At 35.1% G+C, this 12,438-nt stretch overlaps 1 protein-coding gene across 1 annotated transcript in view; it reads right to left on the bottom strand.

Moving 5' to 3' along the window:
• The window catches only part of LOC106069453 (dual oxidase 2-like), a 47,855-nt gene extending 35,874 nt beyond the window's left edge, over positions 1-11,981 (bottom strand). Inside the window, exons 1-8 of the mRNA XM_056005412.1 lie at positions 11,627-11,981; positions 10,907-10,993; positions 5,860-6,021; positions 5,323-5,501; positions 3,308-3,521; positions 2,643-2,806; positions 2,027-2,111; positions 851-947 (exon numbers count right to left, since the gene is read on the bottom strand). Coding sequence (XP_055861387.1) covers positions 851-947; positions 2,027-2,111; positions 2,643-2,806; positions 3,308-3,521; positions 5,323-5,501; positions 5,860-6,021; positions 10,907-10,993; positions 11,627-11,675 — 1,037 coding nt within the window. The 5' untranslated portion in view covers positions 11,676-11,981. The remainder of the gene's footprint in view (positions 1-850; positions 948-2,026; positions 2,112-2,642; positions 2,807-3,307; positions 3,522-5,322; positions 5,502-5,859; positions 6,022-10,906; positions 10,994-11,626) is intronic.
• Between the last annotated feature and the right edge of the window lie 457 nt (positions 11,982-12,438).

The raw sequence follows: 12,438 nt of genomic DNA, 5'->3' as shown, positions 1-12,438 counted from the left end.
AAGAAATAAAGGATGTGGAAGAAATAGAGGATGTGGAAGAAATAGAGGATGTGGAAGAAATATAGGATGTGGAAGAAATATAGGATGTGGAAGAAATAGAGGATGTGGAAGAAATAAAGGATGTGAAAGAAATAGAGGATGTGAAAGAAATAGAGGATGTGGAAGAAATAGAGGATGTGAAAGAAACAGATGATGTGGAAGAAATATAGGATGTGAAAGAAATAGAGGATGTGGAAGAAATATAGGATGTGGAAGAAATAGAGGATGTGGAAGAAATAGAGGATGTGGAAAAAATATAGGATGTGGAAGAAATAGAGGATGTGGAAGAAATAGAGGATGTGAAAGAAATATAGGATGTGAAAGAATTAGAGGATGTGGAAGAAATATAGGATGTGGAAGAAATAGAGGATGTGGAAGAAATAGAGGATGTGGGAGAAGTGAAGGATGTGGAAGAAATAGAGGATGTGAAAGAAATAGAGGATGTGGAAGAAATATAGGATGTGGAAGAAATAGAGGATGTGGAAGAAATAGAGGATGTGGAAGAAATAGAAGATGTGGAAGAAATAGAGGATGTGGAAGAAGTGAAGGATGTGGAAGAAATAGAGGATGTGGAAGAAGTGAAGGATGTGTAAGAAATAGAGGATGTGGAAGAAATAGAGGATGTGGAAGAAATAGAGGATGTGGAAGAAATAGAGAATGTGAAAGAAATGGAAGATGTGGAAAGAATGGAGTATGTGCAAAGAATAGAGAATGTGGAAAGAATGGAGGATGTGTAAGAAATAGAGGATGTGGAAAAAATGGAGAAAGGCAGGATCTAAAAAAATAGCAACAACAAAATCTGAAATCTTACTCCAACATTTCCACAGCTGAAGGTAATAAAGAATTTCTGACTTCCATGGCGGCCAAGAACTCTTGTGTTATACCTGGCTGAGCACGTGACATGTAATCTGCCAATGAAAGTTAGAAGCAGATACTTCCATTAGAAATGTGAATAAATAAAATAAATACTTGGCTCTGTTTTTTTTAAAGTTAATCACAAGGTGGAGGGGGGGGATCACCCTGACTTCAGTTCTTATGTAGAACTTAAAAGGTAAACAAAACAAAAAACTCAGACAACTTTCTCATCAACGTCTACGTCAGAAACTAAGAAAACATTTAAAATTTATTTCCATTTTTTTTTTACTTTTAATAAATATAACGGTCAAACTAGAGTTTTCCCGATGTGGCAAACAAGCTAGTAATCCTTTTCTCAGCGATATTTATCAACTGTCAAATTTCTAGGAACATCGTTAGAGCTGTTTTTGATATCCGTGTCCAGGTTTCAGCCACCATCCGGGTTCTTTCATGAAGTTATGCATTGAATAGACGTATTGTAAAAAAAAAATCTTAAATTAGTTTCAGAAACGTGTCAGTGTTAATATCAGTTTCCTTTCGTTGGAATGTTTTTCTGAACTTTTACATGTTGATAGAACTAGTTTGGAAGAGGGACACGGTGATCTACCCTATCATTAAAGAACGCTCCAATCTTTTCTCATATTTGATCACGCGACATTTCTACTTGCTATTTAGAAGGAAGAGAAAAATGGACTAGAAAAAAAATTAAAGGAACAAATAAAATAAAAAAAAAATATTTTTACAATACTTCTATTCAACTCGTACATTCGTACACAAATAAAACTTAAACCTGGGTGGACAAGAATCTCGAAAACGGCTCTAACTATTTTCCTACATATTTGACAGTTGATGTATATCGTTGCTTTTGGGGAGAATGAATAGTTGTACAAAGTGTCTAAGCTCCGAATGAGAAGTGGGAGAAATAAATGTTTACCAGACAGAGCGAGATCAGCTTTGTAAATCAGACGAGTGACAAGGGAGTACTAAGAGAAATACATGGGAGAAATAGAAGAGTGAAATAAGAAAACTAAGAGAATAGATGAGTGACAAGGAGAAATGATATGAAAAATCTAAGAGAAACAAAAATTTGGAAAAGTAACAGAATAGAATAGCAGCAACATTTGTTACTCACTTGAATAGTTGGCAAGATTGAGTGAAGATTTGTCTGTCGTGTTTCCATTAAGAAACGCGGGTAGCCACTCTTTGACTGCTATTTTCTGACAACACAAGAATGATCAGAGTTTATTCGAGAAGAGAATCTATCCTATATGTCATATTACGAGTATTTACATATGAAAAAATCCCTTTTCTATACTTAAATTATAAAATTATGGTTTTTATATAGCGCTACTTTCATGCATACAGCATGCTCAGAGCGCTTCGGTCCAATCTCAGTTGTGGACCAGTGGGGTATCTAGGAGAAGATTTTTCCGTGCTGCCTTTAGGCGCTCAGTAAACACAACTCTTCCCGAGTCGGGTGTCGAACCACGAGCCCCCTTCATAGCCAAGCCAAGCAAAGTTCATGCGTTCTTAGCCTCTCGACCACGCTTCCCTAATTTTCCCAAATTAACACTATTTGTATGTGAACAATTCCTATATTTCGCATCGGCCACAATTTTTAATTCTCTATAACATGGATCTATATGTCGTTGTTGTCGCTAAGTCATGATTTATCCTACTGATTTTTACTCAGATATTATACATTTTGTTTGTTTTAATTAGGTGTTGGAAGAACTATTACAACTCACTTGGAAAGCTGCTATCACCTTTCTCTTGGTGCGCTCAAATATCTCCTCATCTGTCTCATTCGATTTAGAAGCCAGATCTCTGGCCACTTTGTTGTGCCAACGGAACCAGACAACTTGCAGTGCTAAGAGATAGGGATTCTCGTGTCCCTTGGCATTACCTATACCTGAATGGAACATGTCAAATGTATTTTTGACGAGAAAAAAATTAAAAGAATAAAATAATAGTTATAGTGCACAAACACATCAAAAAAAGTCTAACAAACCTTTGAGACACTACGTCAATATTCTGAGCATATATTTGGAGATTCGGTCGTGAAACAAATCAGCAAGACGAACTGAGCTAGTGTTAAACACCAATTTGAAAACTGCCCCCGGCTGTTGGCACACATAAAGTTTCACAAGAAGACCTACTACAGACAATTATTATCAATAACACACTTTGTAGGATCTTTGTCTTGTTTCATCAATTTAAAACACATAGCGAAATCAAGGTACTGTAAACGAATTCGGACAGTATTCCAATTACCAATATTGCTTAATATCGCTAATTCTTGTTATTGTCTGCTTCCTTCGGTAAGTCATTACATTTTTAATTTTCAAATTTTAATTTAAAAAAATAAAATCATATATATATATATATATAATATAAAAGCAGGGAAACTTACGAAACAATCTATTCACTGGTTTGAACGTATGGTCCCGCGGTATGGGTGCGTTGTAAAAGGGAAGTTTGACATCATTGTACAGTGGGAAACTGGATTTGAGGTCTGTGGTGTCAGCTAGGAGCTCACCGCCAGAAAATGATCGCAGCAAGTTGGTCCAAACCTGAGATCCTCCATAAATGACGCCTCCGTCTAGAAAGGATGACACTAAGTTGACCTTCAAAGAATTAGATTATAGTTGTAAAAAAAAAACAACTACAAATATGTTTGAAAAAGTCAGAAGACACATGGATTGTGCGATTGACCTTTACTATTTTTTTTTTACAAAACTTATATCAGACTCAATCTCTCTGTTTGTCTGTCCGGTGAGAAGATTTTACACGTCATTTTTCCCACACCCAAGCTCGGATCAGGCAGAATTTTTGCACAATTTTATTCGTTTACCTAACAACAAAATTGTCAGGTTTAGGAATTATTTGTGTTGTTAACTAGCTGTACACAATTAAGGTCCCGGGGTTCAACCTGACAAGAACATCATTCACACACAGTCATACATAGAGTAACCAACTATGTGGATAGTTTACATAACAAAAAAAAATGAATTTAATTGTTTGATACTGATATATGTTATATGTACAATGAAAGTGATAAAATGATGAATGTATAATACATATATAAATTATATATAGATAGATACTAATCACTTATTCACATAAGCACCTTGCTACTGCTACCAACTGACAACACAATACTGCCAACATCGGCAATAATAAAGTTAGATCTCAGCTGATTCCAACTGATACCAAGGATGCGTAACGGCCTGACACTCAACGCCGTCGATGATCGCCAATCTGACAATGACACCCAAGACTGTAGTATATATATATATATATTTCTAAGACGACAAGCAACGCCTACACTGGTCTAGGATCGAGCTCAGTACCTACAACTCCAACACTGGCATAGGCTCGAGCTCAGTACCTACAACTCCAACACTGGCACCCTATAAACGAAATAAACACAAAACTCAACTTTTACTCTAATACTAGAAATAGTGACAACCTCATACAACATACAGTAAGAGATACCACAAACGAATAACTCACCCTAAACAGGAGTCCAAAAATCCTACTGAATAATAAGTCCGAGAAACTAGTACAGACTAATAACCTTTTACTGACCAACACACCGTCCGTTTCAACCAAATTCAGAGGATGAACTGCCTCATGACAAAGAATGATCCAATAGATGTCACCGGACTTTGTGACGTAGCAAAAACAATTCAAAACAAAACTACAAGGCACTCTCGCCCAGTACAAGTAATACGAGTAGAGGAAATAAAAACAAACAAAGCAAAAGACACTACGCGACAAAAAGCATCAATGAAAAATTTAACCAATTAGTTAATTAACTATTGGAAATTAAATATTTTATTTGGTATCTCGAACAAAGGAAAGAAATTGTATTTGACTGAAGAGGTGGTATAAGCTGAAAAAGTCCCCTTTATAGGTTGCTACTTTAAAGTAAGTTTTAAACATACAATACATTATTATACAATCCTCTATAGCCATAAGCACATTACTAGCAGAATGGTTAGTGTGTTGGCTTGATTACGGTAAAATTCACCCTTTCTTTCTTTCCCCCTTCCCCCATTTTCCCAACTGGTCAAGTGATAAGATCATAGCGTATTGAGAAAGCTTAAAGCATGAAATAGTGCTAAACAAAAACCATTGGTAAAAACATTTCTAATCGCACAGATTTATTGTTGGTCTAGATCTATTACAAACTCAATGACATGACTGATCCAAACTAATTGATAAAATAACACTTCGTATAAACTTTGTTTTTTTTTTTAAAAGTATTTTTGTGTTGTATGTTTTGTGTGTACATTTCCTTTTTTGTCTGCATGTCTCCACCTTAGTCTATATTGCCCATGGGAAACTCACATATTGTCCTACACATTAACTAGCTGTAATCGCTAAAGACTACAAGCTAAACGCATTGTCAATTTTACCCACCTGTTGCCTTGGGCCTGCAGAAGCGTATCCAGTAGTTTGGTCATAACTGGACCTAGCGTAAACCATCGGTCGATGAGTAAAGTTTTTAAGAGGATGTCCTTCAGGCAGCTCCAGATGTTCATACTCTGGAGGACATCCGGTCATGTACGTTTGCGCCACTTCGTCCATCACAAGCTGCGCTATAAATAGATCATGATTTCTTGGTGGGTTATTCTTTAAACGAAAAAACAAACATTTTGAAAGCAAGACAATTTATTGAAATGATATGTGGTAAAATAATACATTTTTCCTTGATATGTGAGTTAACTAATGCAGAAGATTTCCCATGAATCTATTAAATTAAAAACATCTAGACAAGAAAAGAAATAAAAGAAGATGTCAACTCAAGTTAAGTAATAAAAAAGTAGCGAAAGAAAACTTCTAGTCTATTAAAGAAACAAAAGAAAACGTTTTGTCAAGTAAAGAAGAATGTCACCATCTAGTTACAGCTATAAAGAATCATGTAATCAGTTAAAGTAGATGGACACGTATCACTACCGTAAACTGTTTGCAGAACATTCCGGGAAAATCGGGAAGGCGAGTCTTGCATCTTTCGATGAGCTCTGAGGCTTATTTCCAACGGATTTGGCCGATCTTTCCCGGCCATTTCATAAGCGCCATCTGTGTAGGCCACTGGGCTGCTTCTCATAAAGTTACTTCCTGTGGAGTGTGTGAGACATTGATAATAGGCTTTCGAATAAATTATGGGTCAAGGTAAAAAACAATTGTCAATAGATCAGATATGTTATTGTTTCAAAAAACGAAACATCCTCAACAAATCTGTTGCTTCTTTTTCTAGACTAAAACGACAAAAGTCTACACTCAAATCTTATCATAGTACTGTCAACTTGGAATTAGCTTTGGATGCACAAAGGGGTTTCACGGCGCTATATCTAAGAATACATAATTTGGTTGGCACAGTGCAAAACTAAATTTAGCATTTTCCTCACAAATGATAAATTATGTCCATGGTCAAACCTAGTCCTGAAGTTTGCCTTGGTCTATGTATTGAAATAAATACGCATCATTTTTATCTAAGATGCTGGCTGGCTTTCTAATAGCAACACATGATGACCTCAACATTAAGTTGTGGATGTAAAGATGTATTGTATATCCATCATCTATGTATAATATGTATTAGTTGTAAAATTTGGATACACAATGTAGAAAATATATTTTCTAGAGTTTTATGTTTTCAAAGTCGATTACATTGAAGATACCAGCTATGAATAATGACCATTGAACAAGGACGCTGATAGTTAGCTTTACATTTTCTAAAAAAGACTTTTGTGGATTCTAAGCCTTTTTTTTTTACAACGCTTATATTAACTCACTCTGTCTTTTCCGTCAGTCTGTCTAGTAAAAGCTATTTCCCTTTATATACTTGTTCACATTATTTCTCCCACACCCATTCTCAGATTAAGTTGTAGCTTTAAACAATTATTTATTGTACCTAACAAAACTTGAATCAATTAAAAAATTAATTAATTAAAAACTAATTAATTAATTAGTAATAAATTATTGGTAATTATTTTTTTTATATCGATACGGAAAATAACTTCTACATTATTGAGAGATGTATTTGTAAGTGAAGAGTTCTTCCCTTATAAAAACTTTATTTAAAAAAAAAAGGATTTTCAAAAATATTTTGCTTCTTTTAGGCACTAATTGATTTCCTTTTAATAAAACAATTTTCTGGCTTCACTGATCAAATGACCGTCATGTATCATTTACTTCCTTTCATGCTAAAATCTTTCAATCAAAAAATCCAGGCATTCAACTAAACTACATTTGCCTTTCAACCTTGAAGGACACACACAACAAAATATGTCATGCGACAAACTGTCCTAACTGGCTTTTAACAAAATATGTCATGCGACAAACTGTCCTAACTGGCTTTTAGCAAAAATGCTTTTTCGTTTCCTTTTCCAAATATTTGATCTCCCTGTCAAGGCCAATCCTATATTTTCAAATCAATAGCTGAAGGTCCTAATCTAAATAATTGTGTAGTTCCTAATAATTTTCATAAAATCCTAACTCGCCGGTAGAGCGCCAAAAATGTATTTACTTTGTCACGGTTGTCGTAGTACAACAGAAAGTCCAAAAAAAAAAAAAGTCCAATTCATATCCTCGTATTTCTGACACCAAATGTTTTGCTTCGTGTATCCTATACAGTACCATTTAGTATACTCCGGAAACGGAAGCCTATTAACCCAAACGTTCTTATTATTTTGGTAACGGTACAATGGTCCCAGCTACTGGCCATCAGAAAAAATGATCGCTCGTAAAAAAAATATCTTTAGTCTCTTTCAAAAACGTTTCATCCACATTACTCGTAGGACGTATCTTATTTTTATTAGCGGCCACAGAAAGGGGAAAAGACGCTATTTGTTTTGTGTGGCCTGTCTGTCCGTCTGTCCCGTTTAGATCTCAGAAACTAGTAGAGAAAATGAAAATCGGACATCATGATATTTTAGATCGTTCAAAGTTCTGATGCAAAGGCTACATTTTTTCTTTTCCGAAAGTGAACCATCTAATTTTTAAAATTATATACGCAAGCAGATTTTTAAATAAATTACACCACTTTTCAATGAAAAACTTCAGGGGCAGTTAGTCTTACTAAAAAGTTCACAAGCTTCTTCATTAATAACTCAAATTGAACAAGTATTAATAGATCATTATAAAATAGATTTTTCCAATTATTAACTAACTCATGGAATAGAATACTGATTCAAATGTTGTTTTTAAAAAGAACTTTAATATGAACTTCGTTTCAATTGTAAGTTTAAAAAAAAATCTGTAGCTCAGTAGCCTAGTAGGCCTGATCATAATATTGACCTAGATCTAGTAGATCTAGATTCTATTAATAGATTTATAGATCTAGTCTAGATTCTAGTCTAGATTAAGCTATAGATTTAATTCTGAATATTTATCTAGAGTCTATTTAGTCTAGACCTAGTCTAGTATGGCTGCCTGGTCGACCGGTTTGCGCGCTCCCATCCCCCGTCGTCCTACGGGAAGTTTGGACTACGAAGTAAACTATCTTAAACTCTGAAGGAACATCCGAAACATGTAAAACATTTTACAAAGATTTTCTAGACCTAGTCTAGATTTTAGATCGGGATCTAGATAGATCTAAATTTTCAAGAGTCTAGACCCAGATCTAAACTAGATCTATAATATATCTAGAACTAGTCAAGAAATCTAGCTAGATGTTGTCTAGATCTAGATTCTATATATATATTATATATTCTGGATCTCGTCTAGACCATAGACTTTACATATAGTCTATGGTATGGTCTAGAGACCTAACCTATTCTGTTCACATGGGAAACCTGTTAAGTTGTGCAAGCCCCCTTTTAAATTTTTTTTTACTACGTCTACTCCAATATATATATCGAAATTGTTGGGAAGAAGTAGGTACCTTGGAGCAGTGGCGTCATTGGGAGGGGGGGGTTGAGAGTGCGGTCCGCACCAGTCTACACCATTTTGGGGGTGACAACCAAGTTGGAAAAATTATAACTTGGCAAAAGCAGACACATTTAAAAAGATAATAATGAAATCTCAAGATATATCTTGGAGCAGTGGCGTCACTAGGGGGTGGGGTGTGAGAGGTGCGGTCCGCACCAGTCGACACCATTTTGGGGGTGACAACCAAGTTGGAAAAATTATAACTTGATAAAAGCAAACAAATGAGAAAATATAATAATAAAATCTCTAGATATATGACCAAGTATGCCTTGACACATCTAGATGGTGGTTTAAGTGTAAATGATACAGCACAACGTTATACCATTTAAAGTATAACAAAAGAAACCCGTTCATGCGATGTTAAGTCTGTTAATAATTCTAATTAAGTATTATTGTAAAATGTGTAATAACTATTGAATTTATGTAATTAACATTTGGATTTTACATTTGAGTAAAAATCAATAAAAGTAGGTAACCAGCTCACACTGTAACGGGAGGTTTCCATGCTGATCTTAGGTGATCACTTAACGCTACTGTGCTGATTCTAGAAGAGTTAGAAGAGTCTTATCAAAGACGACGTGTTGCACTATTTGCTTTTATGTGAAAAATAACGCCAAATTTCTTTAAACGATCAAACCTTGGTGAATTTGACAGGGGCCGCCTCTGAGTTTGTGTGTAATCTTGTTACATAATAATACGTTTAACACTGATAAAAATATATGCTTATGTCACGCCTAAATGCGCAAGTTAGTTGGCCTGGTCAAATGAGCTACGAGTAGAAAGTATCTGTGAATGACCAGGCTAAAAGTTCACGTGTAGATGACAAGATTCTTCTAGTTGACTTGAAGAGATGTCTTTGGTAAACATGTAGGCGGGGACAGAAAAAAGATACGTTGAGATAAGGAAAATATAAAAAGTCTTTTAAAAAACAAACAAAAAAAAAAACAAAGCTTATCTAATAGGAAGAACTCTGCACTCAACTAATTAAACCGAGAATGTATACGTTTTGTTCATAATGTAGTCAATCTTTGGAAGTAAGACTCAACGAGGACAAGTGTTTATTGAAAGGACATCACCACCACAGAATACCACGGTCTGTCTTTAACACAGTTTCTTCCTAAGCTCCTTCATTAGAGGGGAACTACGGTGTCTTCATAGACTATATATATAGTCTATGGGTGTCTTCAATGTCAACATCATAGACTTATATATTATATCTAGACTGGAAACCGGAAATAAATTCTCATCCGCGACTGATCGATTCACAGACTTATATATATAGATCTATATAGAATTTTATGTACGTAAACTCTTTTTTCAGACTCTAAGGGGAGTCGCCCCAATCAATCTTTTCTGTCTTAGAAAAGTAATGATCTTTAGTTTTCAAAGTTTAGAAATAATGCAAAATCATTTCTCGGATATTGACGCAAATATATTAAACAAAGCCATTTCCTGTTTGTTTCCATTGAGATAATGTTTCAAAATTTTTAGATCAAAATAACTCAAGTTGATTTAAATCATCATATGTACATTTAAATATATTGATTACCTAGATCTTTCTAGATTATGTATCTAAAAATTGCAACATAATAATTATGAGACGAGAGTACTCTTATATTTGATGTTCAATTACTAGATCTGGATCTAAAAATTAAATTATATGTTACATAGGTTAGGGTTGAACAAAAAAAAACTTTACTTCTTTTAACTACTTGACAAAACAACGCCTTGATCCAACTTTCTAAAAAATTTTCACGACATTTTTTTATAGTGTTAAAAAATCTCCATGTGCAGTCTAGAGTAGTATATATAAGTCTATGGTCAACATTCAATCCAAGCCAAGTCTCTAACAGTGCACGCGCTAGAGCGCACCTTCTGCACTAACTTGAATAGTGGTGTGCATGGCAGGGTGATAACACTATTTAACACATTTTTGGATAATCCTAAACTACGTGACAAAGAAAAACAGATAACACTTTGAGGTGATGAGTTATCTACCCTACCTGCGATAATCCTAAACTACGTGACAAAGAAAAACAGATAACACTTTGAGGTGATGAGTTATCTACCCTACCTGCGATGCCCCATGTTGGTTGATTTAAGTTATTTCTAAATCCATCCGTTGTGTAATCATCAAAACTTTGGACACCATTGTAGACCCCTGAAATACAGAGAAATTAAATAAAAAAAAATTAAGCATTGATTTCATTTCAAGATATAGTTACAATGGCGGGGAAAGGGGGGGGGGGAAGAAGAGGGGGGTGGAGTGAGTCCTCGAATTCCCCTTTCAGACCTTGCGATCTGTAGGGCAGATGATATTAAGGTCATCTATTTATTCGGTCAACAGTTAAGGAGCAGGATGTCACGTGGCCAGCATAACGACTAACCGCGCCTTTACTTTCGCCAACTAAAGTCAGGTACCCATTAAAGTTGGGTGAACTCAGGGGTGCCCTAAAAATCCCGAAATTCAAAATAGACTCTTCACCGAGATTCGAACCCAGAACCCCAGGTTCGGAAGCGAAGCGCTTAACCACCAAGCCACCGCGCCCAGCAATATAAAAGATTCTTAGTTTTATTGGCTATCTGCTGTTAGGAGATAGCTAAATATCATATAGGTTCTCAACGTTGAAGTTCTTGATTGTGTTCCTATTGGCTATAGACTTACCTATAATTAGTTAATAGTATAATCGTTAATTATCATATTTGTTACCACCAAATATTGCTAGAAACATAGATTTAATGTTTTTCTAAAAGTCTTACTAAATAATAAAAAAAAAAGAAGAAAGGTACTGACCAGAAATTAAGAGTGAAATAAAGGACAGCAGAAGTGACCCACAAAGCATTCCTTTATTTAATGTCACTGAAGAAACACAAATTCCAAGCCCGTTACCTGGAGTTCACACTGGAACTCTTTATATATACACAGCCCGACTTTTAAATACTTCTGTTGTAGGGCAAAAATACTGGTGAAGTTTTGAACAAAAAAAATTCCCACGATCTATTTCAACCTTTACTATATACACAAATCCAACATTTCTAATACATTATAGCTTCAGAGGAAAGTCATTCATAGAGAGTGAGTCTTCGTGTTCTTAAAGTACATTCAACATGAGCGACAGAATAAACAACGCAAGACAGTGAGTCGTTATAAACATAACATCCGCAATAATGACGTAGAATGACAACAATTTATAGGACTGGAAGGCCACACGCTAAAAATAAAGTTTTTTTCAAGTGTTTGCAGGCATGTTCACTTAATAACACACTTGTACGGGTGTCTACTAATATTGTGCAGAGGTGGATCTTTTCACTTGAAGCTCTACTAATAATGTGCAGAGGTGGATCTTTTCACTTGAAGCTCTAATAATAATACGTCATAATGAAATGAAATCATTCAATGACCATCCTGCCTTTGAATCATTATACCAAAAGCACTCACTATTTCCTTTAGCGTCACGGAAAAGATAACGATGTTAATGTCAAAGTGTAGCAAAGAAATGTGTATGAATGAGACAAAGGCGTACGTTAAGGACGGGGCTATTGAGGCAGTATTAAAATAATAATTAGGTGTTGAAACCGTTTAATTGTAACACATTTTTTATTGCA

The sequence above is a fragment of the Biomphalaria glabrata genome, chromosome 1, assembly GCF_947242115.1.
Source record: "Biomphalaria glabrata chromosome 1, xgBioGlab47.1, whole genome shotgun sequence".
NCBI lineage: Eukaryota > Metazoa > Mollusca > Gastropoda > Planorbidae > Biomphalaria > Biomphalaria glabrata.
The sequence above is the reverse complement of the archived record's forward strand: the minus strand, read 5'-3'. Positions and strand labels throughout refer to the sequence as shown.